The following is a 19,530-nucleotide window of genomic DNA, read 5'->3' on the forward strand; positions in this document are numbered from 1 at the left end:
ATTTACTAGTCGGCACCAAATCAACTTATACAAACATTGGTAGGATTCCAGTGCTATATACCTTGGTCCTAGGAGAAAGGTATACTCAGAAAGAGACAAAATCTCCTCTCAGCAAACATTTCCATGATCAACTGCAGCTGAGCATCTCCAATTAATAAAGAGAGGGGGATGGCAACTAAAGCTGGCCATCCACTATACAATTTTCTGTCAGATATCTGTCCAATCTGGCTGGTTGGAATGAAAACCTGGTAATGTATGGGAGCAAATGACAGGTCGATCATATGGTTTTAAACACTGAAAAAAGGACAAAAAAAAATGTTGTTCAAATTGGTTACATTTGTGTGTTTTAAACAAAGTGTCTGAACAACCATTTTTGTCTGTTTTCCAGTGTTTAAGACCATATGATCGACGATTGTCATTTGCTCCCATACATTACCGGATTTTCATTCCAACCAGCCAGATTGGACAGATATCCGACAGAAAATTGTATAGTGGATGGCCAGCTTTAGTCTTCACAAGCAAATGTGAAGTACAATTTAACCCCTACACATCCTGGTAGTTGAGGATTGGTATCGTTTGTTGTCCTCTGATCCAGTTCTGAGGGTTTTTATTTTTTATCACTGCACCTGTTTTAGGAAACTGTACAGTTAATAAAAAGTAACAAATACCTTTGTGGCTCTCATTTGCAGGCTCAGTCTACAGCCACCACCAGGCATTCGGCTGAGGGCAGCTTCTATCTGTGAGCGGAAGCAGAGTATGTCAGTAGGGTAAAGAGAGCTACATGCCAATGTTATGAAGACTAGAAACACGTCTGGCAGAACTACATTTTAAAAAGCAAATGCAGTCAGTCATCACGATTCAGTAGCAATGGGGGAAAGTTTTTATAGCACTGCTTAGAATTTAGAAAGGAAGTTTTTTTTTCCCTCTCCAAATATAATGGTGTATAGTGAAAATGCATAGCTGAAGGAAAATGGTGTTCTCCTATTGGCATGATCTAGTTCTGACCTGACGTGAGGCCACTTACGGCATCTCCTATTTTTCTTACTAGTAGGGATCATAGAGACAGGAAGAAAAACAAAAGAAGGAAAGGATCACTAAAAGAAATATTGTGCATTGTTCATTTTGGTAGCCACAAACTGCTGGGGTGGGTTAGTTTGGCCTCACATGTGGGTAACTAGACTGCAGAATTAGACGTTTGGGTTCCTGGCTGAACAGCGTGACAATTTAGCCACAAATATTAGACTTCTGATTTGGGAAGGCCTATGAAAGCACTGTAGATAGTATGGCTTCTAACTAATCAGAAAACATAAACAGGAGGATATTTATTAAGCTTATTTTAATATATATGCATACATTAGGCAAAACAAAACTATAACTAAAAACATACCACAGAAGAGAACATCACTAAAATGTCTTCTCATACCTGCTTTTTCTCCTCTGTTAACTGATCAAAGAGCCGCTCTGTGTCGGTCAGGTTTTTCATCCGCTCGTTGTAAGTAATTTCAGTCTCAAATGGTGGTAATAAAGGTGAGTTACTCCCTGCTTTCTGCCTCACTAGGAATATAGAGAAAGAAAAAAATGCTGCATTACTGTTGCAACACTGCTGTGCCCTTAGCATCAAAATAATCCGACATAATGATGTTTAAAAACAAACTATTTTAATCACCCTTCCTGTAAACATCAATCAGACAAGATTGTCAAGAGGAAGAAATAAAGTAGAGAATGACCAATGTATTCGCGGCAATGGAGGCACATCAGGTCATTGCAGGTGGACTATATAACGCCCTCCAGCCAGCACTATCTACTAAGCCTCAGTGGTCACAGGGAGCAGGTCTTAGTATGCAGCCTACAGTGCTTTATCGGCTTGCTGTAGCCCCTTGTGTGCAGGCATCTACACGCCACATATCCAGGGCCCTGATGGTACATGGTATTAATCCTGGAGCTACCACCTCAATCATGTCCGGTATTCACGGCTATGTGAGCATTGATCCAAAGGCCCTGACTTGCAGATACTTATCCCAAATATATTGCTTCAAGTGATCTATAATTATCATATTACTATCATATAACATACAATAATAAGAATAAAAGATACTAGACTGGTACACAGTTGAAAAGTATCACCGATTTCTTTCTGTACACTTCCTATTAGTTTTTAATAAATTTTTTGCTGCTTTTTCTTAAAAGATACTTGACACAAACATGAGATATTTTAATCATTTGATTAATAAAAGTTATATTTTATTTACCAGTGCACCATATACAGACCCTCTTTTTTTACGTTCTGAATAATCCTCTTCTCGAGTGAATAATTAATTTGATCTACTCATAATATATAGGGGTATATTTCACGAAGTCAATTATTAGAAAATTCCTACTGGGGTGGACACCATCCTTCCGTCTTCGCCCATAGCAACCAATCAGCTTCTAGGTATCGTTTATCAAGTACATTCTAAAAAAAAACATATGTAAAAGCTGCTTGGTTGTTACGGGCAACACCTCCTCTTGTCCTTTGTAGAAGGTTTCATACAGGGGGGGTGCGGACCCCATATGAGGCGATGACACCAAAATGCTGGCTCCTCCTCAGTGACCAGGAGCTTGGCACTGCACTGTTACGTTATTGTGTAGCGCCCGGTCAATGAGGAGGAGCCAGCAGTGCAATGAGTGTCTAATGGGGCAGGAGGAGGAGGTTTGACAGGGTGCTTCCATTTTCGGCGGCCACGAGTGGGTTGACAGGAGGTAACCAGGGACCAAGCAGGTAGGATGGCATTGGCTGGCCCTAGGGGAGCACCGTTCCCTGGGAAGATAAGTTGCAGGACTCAAATGGTAAGTCACGTGGTCTGCTCCCACCCTTGTACATCAGATAAGAAATCCACTATGTACTCCAGTGTGGATAGCTGGCAGTACCAGATTGACTCAGAAGCAAGTGGTGCGGAGCTTTATGAAAGAGCGTTCACCATCTTAGGCCACTCCAAGAATTCACTAAACGGTTTACTCTACATTCTTACAATAAACTCCATTAGCATTTTAGACAACTCATGTATAACTCACAACACGGGTGGCACTAACAGGCATGAATTCAAAACAAAAATGGTGCATACAAGTAGCGCTCCTAAAGCGGGGTGCTGCTGAAAACATGAAATGGAAAACACCAACCACTGCTATGCGTCAAATATACAAAGGTGGGTTTCTGCGCTCCCCTAGTTGGGGTATAGTTTCAGAACCAAGCGGTCAGAAAGTACATGCATCTCCTCACAGAATCACAAGAGATTCTGTGAGGAGACCTGGACAACATGTACTGTTTGGGGTCCTGAGGACAGAGTTTGAGAACCGGTGGGCAACACTTTGCAAAATTTACCAGATACTACATCCACTATTTATGAAGTGTCCAAGTGAAGTGGCATAAAGAAAAGGGATTGTTTACTGGATGAATGGTCATAGCACTCTGAAATACGGATTTTAACAAGAAGTCTCTTCCTATAGGCTATTGGTACCAGTGATGCATGTACTTTCTGACCGCTTGGTTCTGAGACTATACCCCAACTAGGGGAGCGCAGAAACCCACCTTTGCATATTTGGCACTCAAAAGGCATGGACGCCAAGATTCTGTAAGGCACTGAAACGTTGATTTAAAGATTTTGGAGTCCATGCGGTGACTAACAAATTATTTCATATACATACATATTACATACAGTCAGGTCCATAAATATTGGGACATTGACAGAATTTTCATATTTCGGCCTCTATTCACCACCACAATCGCTTTGAAATGAAACAAACAATATGTGATTTAACTGCAGACTTTCAGATTTAATTTGAGGGTAATTACATCCAAATCAGGTGAACGGTGTAGGAATTACAACGGTTTCTATATGTGCCTCCCACTTTTTAAGGGGCCAAAAGTAATGGGACAAACTAAACAATCCTAAATCTAACTTTCACTTTTTAATACTTTGTTGCAAATCCTTTGCAGGCAATTGTAGCCTGAAGTCTGGAACGCATAGACATCACCAGACGCTGGGTTTCATCCCTGGTGATGCTCTGCCAGGCCTCTACTGCAAATGTCTTCAGTTCCTGCTTGTTCTTGGGGCATTTTCCCTTCAGTTCTGTCTTCATCAAGTGAAATGCATGCTCAATCGGATTCAGGTCAGGGGATTGACTTGGCCATTGCATAACATTCCACTTTTTAGCCTTAAAAAACTCTTTGGTTGCTTTTGCAGTATGCTTCGGGTCATTGTCCATCTGCACTGTGAAGCGCCGTCCAATGAGTTCTGAAGCATTTGACTGAATATGAGCATATAATATTGCCCGAAACACTTCAGAATTCATTCTGCTGCTTTTGTCAGCAGTCACATCATCAATAAATACAAGGGAACCAGTTCCATTGGCAGCCATACATGCCTACGCCATGACACTACCACCACCATGCTTCACTGATGAGGTGGAATGTTTTGGATCATGAGCAGTTCCTTCCCTTCTCCATACTCTTCTCTTCCCATCAATCTGGTACAAGTTGATCTTTGTCTCATCTGTTCATAGGATGTTGTTCCAGAACTGTAATGGCTTTTTTAGATGTTGTTTGGCAAACTCTAAGCTGGTCTTCCTGTTTTTGTGGCTCACCAATGGTTTACATCTTGTGGTGAACCCACTATATTCACTCTTGTGAAGTCTTCTCTTGATTGTTGACTTTGACACATATACATCTACCTCCTGGAGAGTGTTCTTGATTTGGCCAACTGTTGTGAAGGGGTTTTTCTTCACCAGGGAAATAATTATTTTGTCATCCACCACAGTTGTTTTCCGGGTCTTTTGGTGTTGCTGAGCTCTCCGGTGCGTTCTTTCTTTTTAAGAATGTTCCAAACAGTTGATTTGGCCACACCTAGTGTTTTTGCTGTCTCTCTGATGGGTTTGTTTTGATTTTTCAGCCTAATGATGGCTTGCTTCACTGATAGTGACAGCTCTTTGGATCTCATATTGAGAGTTGACAGCAACTGATTCCAAATGCAAATGTCACACCTAGAATCAACTCCAGACCTTTTACCTGCTTAATTGATAATGAAATAACGAGGGAATAGCCCACACCTGTCCATGAAATCACTTTTGAGTTGATAAAATTACTTTTGGCCCCTTAAAAAGGGAGGCACATATTGAAACTGTTGTAATTCCTACACCGTTCAGCCTGATTCAGATGTGCGAGCAGTTCATGCGTGGCTGAGATCACTCACGGATTCGCAAGTGTGTAAATATGCCAAGGTCAGCTTTAGAATTCTTTTTGTGTATTTCTGTATGACGGACTGAGCAAACCCTGAGATGGCCACTTTAAATATCTAGGCCATCAGTCGCAACATCGACTTCTCGAGCAGCCCCTGCCTGGTGCATAGTCTCCCTTGTAACTTTCTCAAAACATGACACACATTGATTCGTGCGTGTTTGGTAGAGGTTTTATTTTTAATTTTTTGTGCATATGCAGTAGCAAATAATTGCTCAACTGCTCAAACATTGGTACTGTGTGCACTCCTGAATCAGGCCCAAAGTCTCTTGACCAGTCAAAATAATATGCTCCACTAGATTTGTAATTCCCTTTCAAGAGGAAAAGAGATGTTCCTGTATAAGGGAGAGAAACAAAGTACTACTAGGAATTGGTGTTAGATGACAAGATCTACGGCCATAGTATGTGCCATGAAGCCAGTAAGTTAACACCTTGTGCACAAAGGCAAAAAGGAAATCAATGATGTGGAACACAAATTTCATGAGACCATTTGAATTCCCAACAGCATAGTCTTTGAAAATCAGACACAAGCTGAAAATGCAGGTGCAAAGTAAAATGCTAAAAAACTAGAAGAAATTGTGCATACACCAAACAAGATGCATAAATAGTACAAATAAAATCCACAACAGTAAAAATGTAATCTAGAATAATAGAATAAATGGAGGGAAAAAAAAAATAAAAACAGACCTCTTAATACAATTTGATGGAGACTTAACTGGTATTAAAGTGTTATTTGTCCCCTATTGGAGAATGTATATGAAGGTTATCCCATGAGTGAAGGTGTGAAAATATACTGCAAGTATTTGTGTCAGTATAAGTACCAGCATGCACTGGAAACCCATGAGTGATCTTGCATGTTCACACTTGTAGAGCTCCAAGTGTGCAATACAAGTGTTGTTCTAACGTATCAGAGTGGTTCTGTAGATAATCAATCAAATCGTAGTGTCCTCGTATATGATTAAATAACAGAACAGTGTCCCCCAGAGGATTAAATAGAGGAAGGAGTGTGTCCTTCAACAGCTCAGGACATGAATCTGTAGTGCATATTTTACCAAGCACATCTATACAAAGTTCATACATTCAGCTTCAACTCAGTACAATATATATAAGCTTTGTTTTAAATTAAAATCCTGCATACACCATACTAATTAATCCATTACCATTTAGTAATTAATCCCATTTTGAACATCATTCTATTACCTTCTGGCTCATCCAGTGACATAAACTGAAGTCTCTTTCTTGGACTTGGGTCTTTAAATGTTGATGCATCATTGCATGAAACATTAAACCTATATAGAATGAAATGCAGAAGATCAGTTTCAGACCTGGACATTAATCGCAACAGAAGGACAAAGTAGAGAGAAAATCAGCCATATAGGAATGCAAAGATGTTGTAGGAAGTCCATACCTTGTCACTGTGGCCTCATCACATAGTAACTCGCTTAAACCTGGAGAAAGATTCTCCCTTGGAGAACGCTTTGGACTGTATTTCACAGGCAATCGTGTTAGCATCAAATCACGCTTAGCTGCAAAATGAAGAGAAAAAGCAGAGCCTTCTTTTATTTGCAGAACAGAGGGAAAAACACATTTACTCAGGCTTTACTCACTATTCATTTTCATGGTCAATGCAAAGTCACAAATATAACATTAAATGTATACTAGCACATAGAGGGAAACCCAAATGTATACAAAAACTTGTTTTTCAGGTTTTCTTTAAATAGACATTTATGCCGGTGTTAAAACATTCCACAGTGTCCCAATGTGAGTGAATTCCATACGGAAGGCATGATCCTGCCCCAGTATTCAGTCAGTATAATGAAGCCCACTAAGGAGGATTGTGCTATGTTGCCCAGGGTTGGATCTTCACCCAGGGCCCAAGCCTTTTCCCGTCACCCAAAGGTCCCCCCTCCACTACCACTAACTGGCCCTAGTGCACACTTCCTGCCCTAGGCCACCCCAACGTGACACATGCCTCACAAGGAGCTGCTGGGTACTACACTCCCTTCAGGCCCTAGGCCCCAGAGGCTGACCTACCTCACCCTTCACAGCAATGGAAGAGGAGAGCTACTTACCTGATAGCTACTCCTCTGATATACTGTGCGCATTTGCTACTGTTGACAATACAGTGATAAAGCAAGGTCACCGACACTGTCTGTGTCAGTAGAAAAGGTGGGGGTCCCCTTTGAATTACTCAGTCAAAAGAGTAAAGTTGTGTATCCACTAGACTATAATTTGGACGATTTGAACAATATCATTAATCGTCCGCAATATTGTTCAACAACCAGCAATGCGCGCTCCCGCTGGTCATTGACTACATCTTTCATTGCCTGTACTTGAAGGGCAATCTGACGATATTGTCAGGTTCTGCAAATACGGGGATGAGGGAGGGAGACGTCACTGAACGATATCGTATAGTGTGGGTTAACGATATTGAGCCCAGCACTACAGGGCAAACACTAGACTATATCGCTCATGGAGCATATTGTCTAGTTGATACCCACCTTAAGAAGTAGCCAAGGACATCATCTTCTCAGCCTGCTCCAGATTTCAAGCAGCCCAGCCAAGTAAAGTAAACCGCAGTAGTAACAATAATTTATAAAGAAAAATAAACACAGAGTATCAAATCAAATCTGCCATGGCAGCTGATAAGAAATGTACCATAGACCTGCAGGATGGGCATATAGAAGAGAACATGCAGAGATTTTTAGTCCTGGAAAATTCTGTCCCTCATGGATGATTGAGAAATACAATTGTCTTAATAGTATAGAACATGAGGAATATAATTAAAGTCTCAAGGACCATGGAGGGATTACATGTGTAGCAACTGGATAATATTGCCAATAACCACTATCAGATAAGGGCTCTTGCAGTACTGTTTTGTTGTCTCATGCACAGTTGATGAGATTTCATATTGACCCTTACTTGGGGTAGTAGCCGACTTCCGGATTGAGGGCGGAAGTGAAGAGGATCGTGGGCCGGACGGGGAATTTAGCCGTCTCTGTCGTTGTTTACTTTCTGGAGATCCTCGGGGAGTAAAAGTGTCACCGAAACCCGTTATTTGTCTCTTACAGGACAGTTCTGTAACATAAATGTAAAAACTGCTCATTATGGCGCTGTTCTTATGAACCATGCAGGAGCAATAGCTGTAAGATAGGGGTTGCTGATGTTTAGTTTGGTGCATTCCAGTCACTCAGATAGACCATAGAGCAGCAGGACCAGAGCTGCCCCTTTTAGTAGCTCTTGGATTCCAATGTATGAGTGAATGTAAGAGGAGTGCGATTCAGGCATATTCATGAATGATAAAGTCAGCCTGGACTGGTTAAAGGGACTGGGGTCTGGATAACCAATGAAAGATACTTTTTTTTTTTTTTATGGCTGTACACACATTTTCCCAGAATAATATATTTATCCGCTGCATGTGGCATATGTGCTTACAAGACTTACCATACAATTCATTGTCTTTATTTGTAAGAGTGTTATAGCTTTTCAGTTCTTTCTCTTCTTCAAAATCTCTCAGAGCTTTTAGAATTGGACTCTCCTGACTGCTGCGGTCTTTGGTTTTGGGTTTTGCTGCCAGAATATCATGCAACGCATCCTTTTCAGGAGGACAATGGTACCTTCAAAATATTAGCAAAATATTAGTTCTGCTGTAAGTATAAACTCCACTACCCATGACACACTAGAAGAAATTTTGCACATATTAAATATTTTGGCAACAAGAGAACAACTTGCAAAATGCTTTATTTTATCTTCAAAAGGATGAACACACCAAATATCCTCCTCTAGGCATGACACTAGCTAACCAATTAGCCCACTCCAAAAAAAAAGAGAAACTGTAAAGAAAAAACACAAACAAACAAAAACCCCGGTCTCATTGAGCCAACTAGTAGCAAATGTAAAACAGCAAAAGTTACACAGCAGATCCAAAACTCATGGGTAAGCCCAGATTTCACTTTGAACATGACTATAGGTCTTAAATATTTCACAATTAATTTACAAGTCCCAAAGAAGAAAAGTAATGACTACACAAATGAAATGCTTGACAACTAGGAGGGTGCTTTTTACTTTTATTTTCTATGTTTTTCTTAAAGTGTCTTAAATTTCTATGTTTGAGAGTAACAGTTCGCTGACATAAATAAAATAAAGACATTTCTTTTTATCCTATGGTGGTATTGAAAGTATTGTAAAAGTGTTGAACTCTTCCCTATCTTATATTGCTGGCAGCTTTCTTTGGGTTTTTTTTTTTTTAACACAGGCTGGAATGCACGATTAGGAGTTCCAATATTCCCACATACAAAATAAATCAGCTGCCACTAACTGCATGCTTTGGTCAGACCATGTGTCTGATTCTGTATATTGACAAAGTTTCTGCAAGAGAGCATAGGGTGGGTGATTTAATGCGCGTTTCGGCAGGAGAGTAGGGAGTCAGGGAAATGTGGCAATAAGCTGTTTAAGGGGTAGAAAAAGCTATTACTTCTATTAACCACAAATGGACCAAACCTGAACTTAAACCTGCACCTATGTTTCAGGTTACACAAAGATTACAGATTATTTGTTACCAAAATGAGGGTACAGATAAATGGTAAACTCCACCAGCGGTGGATGACACTAAGGCCACCAATATTCCAATTCATAATGCAGTAGCTTTTAAAGATGGGATTCTTAAGTTCATTTATGTAGTAGCTGGTACTTCGTTGAGACCCATTTTAGCTTTAGCATTCGTAAACAAGGTGGAAAAGTGGTCAGCACAACTCTCAGGAAGCTTGTAGAAGGCAAAGGGACTTTCATCCTTCAATGTCAAATTCAAAGTATGCGGAAATTAACGTTATAATTAAGAGCAGTATTAAATGCTTTAGCTCAGGGGGTATCCTTCTCTAGTGGGAAAAGCCATACGGATTTAGCCTGCAATCATGCAAAAAGCATGCTTGAAATGAAGGAAACCAGCAGAACAAAATATCACTAATATTCTTATATGGGTGGAAAACAGAGATGCTGTTAACTGTAGCAGGCACATCCTGCACCCTGAACACTGGTTCCTACAACTGGACACCTTCCAACAGATTGAGGAGAGATGGGCTCAGCAAACAGTCCACATGATGGCATGTAGGATGAACTACTAGCTAGAGTCATTCTGCTGAAGGACCAGGTAGTATGATAGTCACATTGAATTTTCAACTAATTTATCCGTTTCGCCTGGTGGCAATGCTTCTGCAAAATCTCACAAAAGGTAAAAACATGGAAGGGATGCAGCTACTTTTAGTAGAACCGGAATAGCCAAAACGGTCATGGTACACGGATATTCTTGGGATGTACTAATCTCTTTCATGGCATCATTTTAACTCAGGGACCATTTTGTAGCTGCTGAAGCCATGATCTATAGCAGGGTTGGGGAACCTTTTTCCCACCAAGGGCAATTTTGGTAAATATAACATTACTTGCGGGCTTGGTGCAGGCCATGCACCCTCCGTGTGACATCACATGGGGGGGGGGGGGTCACAATCAGCGGTCATTACAGAAATGCCCGGAGAACTGTAAGGGCAGCGGTGTGATTGTCTGAAGCGTCCTATGGACACTCCAGGCGGCACTACTTCTTAGAATCTGGCTGCAGGGTGCCATTCTAGGCACCCTGCTAGCCAGATGAGGCTAGCAGAAAAAAGCTCAGAGGGCCAGACCAAATGATTCCGAGGGCCTTATACGGCCCCCGGGCCTGAGGTTCCCCATCCCTGATCTACAGGAAAAAGGGGTTCTCAGAGTGATTTGTAGGCTGTACAACAATCTCATATGGAACTACTTGATTCAGAGATGGACGCTAATGTGATTGCAGCTGCGATTTCTCACAGAGATAAAGTGGAGAGATTAAAGTACCAGCCAATCAGCTCCTAACTGCCATGTCACAGGCTTTGTTTGAAAAATTACAGTTAGGAGCTGGTTAGTTGGCAAGGAGCTGCTGGGTACTACACTCCCTTCAGGCTTAGTAAATAGACCCCTTATAGTTCCATTTAAATCAGGACACTAATTCTATGGAGGAAGTGGAATCTCTTCACTAATTAGAAGTCATTAAAGCCTTGCAAACCAAACAAAGAATTGCTTGCTTGATTACTGTGGTGATTCACATTCTCATGTTGACCTGATGTACATCGACATGATAAATGTCGACCTAACATACCACACCCAGGGAGGGCACTTAATGTGCATGATCTTGTGCTTCCTGGCACTTACACGCATGGGCACCCTTAGTAGCTATTGTCTGGTGTAACATATTGTAACACGAGGTGTAGAAATAAGGACCCACGGCAGGCAGGTATTCAGTAAAGCAGTGTCTTTAATGGCAGCACACACTGCACTTTAACATACAAAGGCTTAGGTCTGAACACATGCACATAACAAAAAAAAAAAAACAGGTTAAAGTAAACGTCGCAGCACTCCCAGTGGTTAATGGTTATTCTGCTACAATGGCCTGCAACCATAGTCTGCCATGCTCTTTCAGCATGGCCAAAATCACCAGTCCCTGGCACTACAGAACTGTGGCCTACTAACTGGCCGCTTGCCGGCGCCAATGCCCAGAGCAGTGGGTGTATGAGAGTTTTAAACCCTTTCTGCCTCTCAGTGATGAACTGCAGCTGGGCCTGTGTAACTGTGAAAACCCAGAGTTCCAAATCTCCCTTGCTGCTGCAAACTGCACAGGCTTCACTATAGCCTCCCTTGGAGGGAGCTGATCCCACAGGAATGTGGGCAATTCAGGTAAGAGACAACCCCTCTCATCACAGTATACTACAGAAAGGAAACACAGAGGTTTGGTTGTTTGTTTTTGGGGTGGGTTCTAGTGCCCAGATAACTTAGATTCTGGCATCTATAGGTACATAGGTGTTGGCTTGTCTATTTTTCAAAATTCTATGTATATTTTGTAACTATAATACTCCTAAACATTTTATAGGTTTCATTAAAACACGTAAAAAAAAAAAAAAATGCATGATCATTTACAAATGCAGATTGTATTATGAAAACCTGTGCGCAGAATCTGGCTTTTATGCGGTTTTATAAATGTGATTTAATGCCAAAGCAAGAAACCAATGTATATAGTGTGAATGACCTAAAAGTAGTTTCCAGAACCTTCCTCCAGTACTAGGATTATTTATACAATGCCCCGTCTGACACTTCTGCACTCGGCAAGCAGTTTCTTCGAGAAGCGGATCTGCAGACTCTCAAGGAAGACGACAGAACCTTCTTGACTGCCCCAGTTACTGACTCAGAGCTCCTTTCCTTTATTAAATCCCTTTGCACGGGTAAATCTCTTGGACCTGATGGTTTTGGGATGGAATACTACCAAATGTTGGCTCCTCATCTAATCCCGTTTAAACTCTCTTTTCAATTCCATTTTGGAAGAAAATGTGCCTCCATCTAAATGTAACAAAGCACGCATTATAGTTGTATCTAAACCGGGGAAGGACCAGACATTAGTGCAGTCTTATCAGATAATTTCCCTATTAAATCGGGACTATTTACCAAGCTTATTGCATTGCGCTTACAAAAACTATTGCCATCACTTCTACATCCAGCCCAGACTGGCTTGGTTAAGAGTCGTACCTCAGTGCACAATGTCTGTCGCTTGGTGGCTGCTCTAACCCAGTCCCACTTACGAGGTAACAAGACTAACATTGTAGTTCGTTGGGATGCCGATACGGCCCATGATCGGGTTTCCTGGTCGCATGGTTTGAGGGTTTTCCACTGGCAATGATTTGGGATAGACTTTATACGCTTTTTCCAGATGCTCTCTCGTCAGCCGACTGCATTTTTAACAATTAATGGTTTAAACACTCCATCTTTTGTACTCCACAGGGGAACCAGACAGAGCTGTCCTTTATCCCCATTGTATTTCAACTTAGCCCTTGATCCCCTTATTAGGCATTTTATTCATGACTCCCATAGGAAAGGCATATCTGTTGGTATTCATGATATTAAGGTATCTGCCTTTGCAGACGATTTGCTTCTTTACTTTAGCAAGCCCCAAAGAGCAGTCTCCCTATAATTGGACAAATTGCGTGACATCCATTCGATTTCTGGCTTTCAGGTTAATCTCTCCAAAACTGAGGCACTGGGACTTCACGCTGATGGCGGGGTGATTCCTTCCCCTTCAAGTGGGCTTTAAATCACATTACCTATTAAGGATTAAGCATCCCGTCCCACTACTCCCAGTTATATTCAGTTAATTTCCCGGATTTTACCCGTCACATGCTGGCAGATTTTCAGAAGTGGGAGACCTCCCTGTCTCATATCTAGGTCGCTGCCACTTGTTTAAAATGATCAGTTTCCCCCGCTCGCAACCGGGTCAATGGTGGCCCAGAGCCGGCTCCGTCGTGCGCATGCGCGAGACCCAGATAGCGAAGGGCAATCCGTCGCTCCGTGTCTCGCACCACAGGGGGCGTGCTGTCGATGTTGAGTGACAGCACGCCCCCTTTGGTGGGCAGGCCGGGAGGGCACCAACGCCTGCCGTTTGGGGGCGGCCCCACTGACATCACAAGTGATGTCAGTGGGAGAGCTTCGGCTCTGTTTGAGCCGAAAGCTCTCTGGGGCTTGCGGCCACGAGACCCTACCACAAGGGTCTCGTCGCAAGCCCATCATCCTGGCCGATCGCTTTAGCTGTGGGTGGCAACCAGGAGGCCGCTCCATTAAAAAAAAAAAAAAAGACGCCCTGATTCAGAGCGAGCGCTCTGTCAGAGCGTCAGGCTCTGAATCAGTGCCTAAATACCATGAGGTAGTCTCAAACACCTTCAAAATCTGAGCTTGTGTAGGGGAGTCAAGTGATTCAATATATGCGCCCCATTTTTTATAACAAGGATGTAATTCCTGCTTCCAGCGCATAATAGACTTAACCATTCCCAAAAAGGGAGGGGAAGGGGAGGTCCAAGCACATAATTTTTTAGCTACGGTGCCAATGACAGTCAGTGATGGGACTTCAGGGCCCAAATCCCAGTTTGTGAAATTAGCACATAATAAGGCCAGCAGATCACTATAAAGTTTTAGGTGAAAAATAGAATTAATAAAGATCATTACCTCACCCCAGAACTTTGCGATCTTAGGGCATGTCCTGTGCCTATATCTTTAGACATACTATACTGTATGACTCTTTCAATAAACATATTTATAGAAGTTCCAAAGTATTTGTTAGTGGTGTTTAGAAATAATAAAAAATACAGGACATTTGCTTTTAGTTTACTTTCTTGCAGTTTCAATTAAAAAACACTTTTTTGCCATTTTGGGGAGTTTGGTTTTGCTGTGTGAAACTACTGTTTTTTCAAGATATTCAAAGTCTTCCGGAAAAATCAAGATCTAATTTATATGGGTCAGGACACTCCAAGACAGAGGCGCGGAGTCTATCGTGCTGGGGATTTTTACCAGGGACATAACATCCCCTTTCCGCACCCTAAACCTAACCCTCCCCCCATAGTGCCTTACCCTAACCCCGCTACTTACCATCGGGATTCCGGAGGTCGGGATGCCAGTGCCAGGATTCTGACAGGTGTCGAGATTCCGGCTCTGGCATTCTAACTGCTGGAATCCCCGTGGTCGGGATATTGACTGCATCCCATTGAGGAATGGGTTTGGGAAACTCTCTAAAGCAGGGATGGGCAATAAGCGGCCCCCCAGCTATAGATGAACTACAAATCCCAGCATGCCTTGCTACAGTTTTAGCATGGGCAAATAGCAAAACTGTGGCAGGGCATGCTGGGATGTGTAGTTCTACAACATCTGGGGGGCCGCCTATTGCCCACCCCTACTCTAAAGTACGTTTCCTGCTCATTGTTGAATCCATGTCATGAAGAATTCAAGTTGATCTAGAGCAAAATAAGGTTCTGCCCAGTATTAGACTACCTAATGAAGTGGCCACTGAGTGTATATTTCTGTATACATACACCCCTCAATACATTTTATGAATGTGTGGAAGCAATGAATCCTTTACATATTTTAGTAATTACAGAGACAGAAAACAACAAAAATAATTCAGGTAATCTTTGATGCTCTCTACTATAGAAAATATCAATTCAAATATTGCAGATTGATATTTTATTTAGAAAAAAAAAATCAATAGTTCATTCAAACACCTAAAGATTTATCGGTTTAGTCCACAAATGAGAAACAGCACATTGACCAATATGATCCAGTCCACTTACAAAAATAATGTGGTTTTTTTTTTGTATGTGCCTCACCTGTTTGACACATATATTGTGTCCTGTTTATTCTCCGTCTCTTTGGCTTTATTATCAAGAGTTTGGCCAGTAAAGATGGCACAGTCTGCTCCAGATGCCAGATACTTCTGAGGTACATCATCAATGGTATGAGGGCTACTAGTCGTGTGTCTGATTTCATTACTTGGTGAAAACAACAAATACAAAGTGCAAAATGAAAAGAATAGAAATGACAGAAGACAGATTTCATCTTAAACTATAATGGGTAGATTTACCAAAGTGCTGTTTTTTAGAAGTGGAGATGTTGCCCATAGCAACCAGATTTTTGCTATTGTCTTCTATAAGGTGCTAGATAAATGTTAAGTAGAATCTGATTGGTTGCTATGGGCAACATCTCCACTTCTAAAAACCTGCACATTAGTGAATATAGCCCTAAGAGTAAAAATTAAGTAAAAATTTAAGATTTGTAATTGTAACAAAAATTCTACAGCATTATACTCATGTAATATAACACTACAATAGTGCTCCACAGACAATGTACACATCAACTTACTTAGGATTGGACAACCACAACTGGCTTTCAGTAATATGACGAAGTTTCACCATGTTTTCATGCTCCAGTTGTTTGTTCTGCTTTTCCAGCTTTGAAACAGCCCTGTTTCAGATGAGCAGAGCATGAAACAAGTATCAGCAGTTTCCAGTTTAGAAAGCATAATAGGGCTAACTTGTGCCACAAGTAAGGAAAAAAGCTTTACATTGTCGATTACATAGTTACAGCTCCCATCTACTCTGTCCGGCATTGTATTAGCCAATGTAACGTAGTATTTTACAATATGCACTGTGACAGCCTCCACAAATATCTAGCAAGCTCTTGCCTTGCAGAGGACAGTGGGCCTGATTCAGCAAGGTTCGCTATTCTGCTTGTACGCACACAACGCAGCTGCTAATATCAGCGGTGATATGCAAATGTTTGCATTCGCATTGCGATCGCAGCCTAACATAAGGACGCCCACTTCCCCTTACTCACATCCGTATGCTTTGGCAACATAGCAAAATAAATTGGTAACATCGGACCCATACGCACAGTTAAGACAGGTCAGACCTCACTCAGGAACTGCTTACTTCAGCGCACGCTATGAGGCCTCAGGCTGCGTCTGGTATCGCAGTTGATAATACTGCTTTTATACCTAAATTCCGGGTCTGACCCGGAGGTTGGAACAGGGTTCCAAACCAAATCAGACCCGGAATTTAGCCGCCGCCGACCCAGGAAATTCCAGAGTCAGCGCCAATCACACCGGAGCCGGGTCTGCAGTGACCCAGCTCTTCCGGCATGGAAGTGGACGCTTGGAGAGGACGTCAACGGGATACGGTGCTCCAGGTCATCGTGACATGGATCGCACAGTTTACACTGCAGGGTTTCACGGGTTATTCCCGTGTTACACCCTGCAAGTTACCTGGATTGGATTGCCGGGTCACTCGACCTGGAAATCCAACCCTGTCCCCTTTTACACCAAGGAGCTATCCGGGATAACCCTGCAATAACCCGGGTTATAGCTCTGGTATAAAAGGGGTATAATTTATGCACGCCCCTGCAACGGCATAGAAACACACTGGCAAGCCTACCTTCCCCCAACCACCCACAAACGGCACTTCCTTTCAATCACTCTGCGATGGGTCTGCAGTCCCGACTGCAGTGGCTGGTTCGCACATGCGCATTGCGATGCATGCGCAGAACGCAACAATCGGCCAATTGCGTGCGTATAAGCAACTGCGTACCTTGCTGAATCAGGCCCAAAAACCCTGATGATGTTGGATCTGTTACTCAGAGGACACTTTCTCCATCCAAGGAGTGAACACAGACATGCGATATATTATTTTACACATTTTATACTAAGCAAGAGACCAATTACCTTCTGAGCTCACTGAATTCACCATGTGCATCGCACAATTTGTTTTCTGTTATACTTAGCATATCCTGTAAAGATACAAATAAAAAACCATCACACATCTGTATTTCAGCATTTGTTCCAGGGCATCTTTTGTAGCCTTCTATATTCTAATTAGTCTTATTTAACTAGGTCACACATTACTTTACAGAGAATATTTAGACATTCACATCCTGTCACAGTGGAGCTTACAATCTATATTCCATACCACATGGATATACATACACACTAGGGTTAATTTTTTTGTTTGACAGAAGTCAATTAACCCACTAGTATGTTTTTGGTATGTGGGATGTAACTGGAGTACCTGGAGGAAACATATGTACACAAGCACATGGAGCACATACAAACTCCTTAATTCATGACCTCACAGCTGTGAGGCAAAATACATATACCCACCAACACATACAGAAAAAAGAAAAATGTCCAGAAAGCACCACCTTCAATCCATACACAACCCACAGCATCATCCTCTATCCATCAGAGGCCCCATACACACCCACAGCATCATCCTCAATCCATCGGAGGCCCCATACACACCCACAGCATAATTCTCAATCCATCGGAGGCCCCATGCACACCCACAGCATCATCCTCAATCCATCGGAGGCACCATACACACCCACAGCATCATTCTCAATCCATCGGAGGCCCCATGCACACCCACAGCATCATCCTCAATCCATTGGAGGCACCATACACACCCACAGCATCATTCTCAATCCATCGGAGGCCCCATGCACACCCACAGCATCATCCTCAATCCATCGGAGGCACCATACACACCCCCAGCATCATCCTCAATCCATCGGAGGCCCCATGCACACCCACAGCATCATCCTCAAACCATCGGAGGCCCCATACACACCCACAGCACCACCCTCGATCCATCAGAGGCCCCATACATGCCCACAGCACCACCGTCAACTCATTGGAGGCCCCATACACACCCACAGCACCACCCTCGATCCATCAAAAGGCCTCATATACGCCTACAGCACCACTCTCAATACATTGGAGGTCCCATACATGCAAACATTCTTTACAATAAGCACACCCCTTTCAGATAACCAGGACTAATGGGACATATAAGTTTATGCTCCCCACACCTTTTACTCTATATCAATCTATATATTTTACTCTATATCAAAACTTTGGTTATGTAAAGCACAATAGACAAGGCCCACAACCGACTCCCAACTTAACGGTCTCCAGTGTCGCTTATGCTGGTGACCTATGCTGGAGAGCTGCAGAACGATACAATGCACTTCCTCACAGGACAGCTACTGTGACTGGAAATCTCTTCCATCCTTCTCCCTACTTTAGGTGGAAAATCAATTCAAGCTATTTAACATTCTTACAATATATTAAGTTAAGAGTATAAAAAGGAAAAAAAAGTCTCTTACTTTAACTCTTTCATGTTCCTTCCCAAGAGATTCATATTCTAACAATAACTGGAAGACAAAAAGGACAATGAAATGTCAGAACTTCCTTGCAACAAGGGCCACCGAGGCAGAGTATTTTTTCTATGATCTAAATCTACCAGCCGACACCAGTGCTTGGTGGAGAGCTAGAATTTGCCACTGGCTACCAGAGTGTAAATTACAAAATGCTATACAAGAGGAGGGCAAATCATTTCTTTGGTATTGTTAACTTATTAAACCCTTGGAAAATTCTGCCTACTTCAAGAAGTAAGGACTGCAAACTATAAAAGCTCAAATGCCTTGTGATTATCTTAGAAACAATATCTATTTTACTCACAAGTCTATAATTATGCAACCACTTAGGAACAAAGGGCCTGATTCAGAGATGGACGCTGTTGTACAGTAGCTGCGTATTTGGACACAGGTGCTGCGTTAAAATGTGTTAGTGCTGCAGGAAGCTTCTTTTTTAAATAGACGCCTCCTGCTGACTTCTGTGATCCGCTGCTGTGTCTGAGGACTCAGCATCGGATCACTTTGCGTGAACATCAGTCATCTGAGTAACTTTCAGGTTACTCCATATGGTCTGTGTTTTCATGCAGCTGAATCCAGTGAAGCTGCATCCAAGGGCGTAGCCAGTAGCTTCAGCACGCCAACATGCCCCCATTTTCTGGGACACTGTCTGACGCTGGCCCTCTCCGCCCCCAATG

At 42.3% G+C, this 19,530-nt stretch overlaps 1 protein-coding gene across 6 annotated transcripts in view; it reads right to left on the reverse strand.

The window, feature by feature from the left end:
• Positions 1 to 19,530, reverse strand: part of MPHOSPH9 (M-phase phosphoprotein 9) — a 63,751-nt gene that overhangs the window by 6,295 nt on the left and 37,926 nt on the right. For 5 of the 6 annotated variants that reach the window (XM_088449133.1, XM_088449130.1, XM_088449132.1 and 2 more), the window contains 10 exons: positions 18,806 to 18,853; positions 17,364 to 17,428; positions 16,007 to 16,108; positions 15,475 to 15,636; positions 8,714 to 8,886; positions 8,192 to 8,347; positions 6,678 to 6,795; positions 6,470 to 6,558; positions 1,424 to 1,554; positions 669 to 737 (listed from right to left, as the gene is read on the reverse strand). In XM_088449133.1, coding sequence (XP_088305259.1) covers positions 669 to 737; positions 1,424 to 1,554; positions 6,470 to 6,558; positions 6,678 to 6,795; positions 8,192 to 8,347; positions 8,714 to 8,886; positions 15,475 to 15,636; positions 16,007 to 16,108; positions 17,364 to 17,428; positions 18,806 to 18,853 — 1,113 coding nt within the window. The remainder of the gene's footprint in view (positions 1 to 668; positions 738 to 1,423; positions 1,555 to 6,469; positions 6,559 to 6,677; positions 6,796 to 8,191; positions 8,348 to 8,713; positions 8,887 to 15,474; positions 15,637 to 16,006; positions 16,109 to 17,363; positions 17,429 to 18,805; positions 18,854 to 19,530) is intronic. The other variant, XM_088449134.1, reaches the window with a different exon arrangement.

This window comes from Taudactylus pleione, unplaced genomic scaffold (assembly GCF_031769625.1).
Source record: "Taudactylus pleione unplaced genomic scaffold, aTauple2 ptg000479l, whole genome shotgun sequence".
NCBI classification, from domain to species: domain Eukaryota; kingdom Metazoa; phylum Chordata; class Amphibia; order Anura; family Myobatrachidae; genus Taudactylus; species Taudactylus pleione.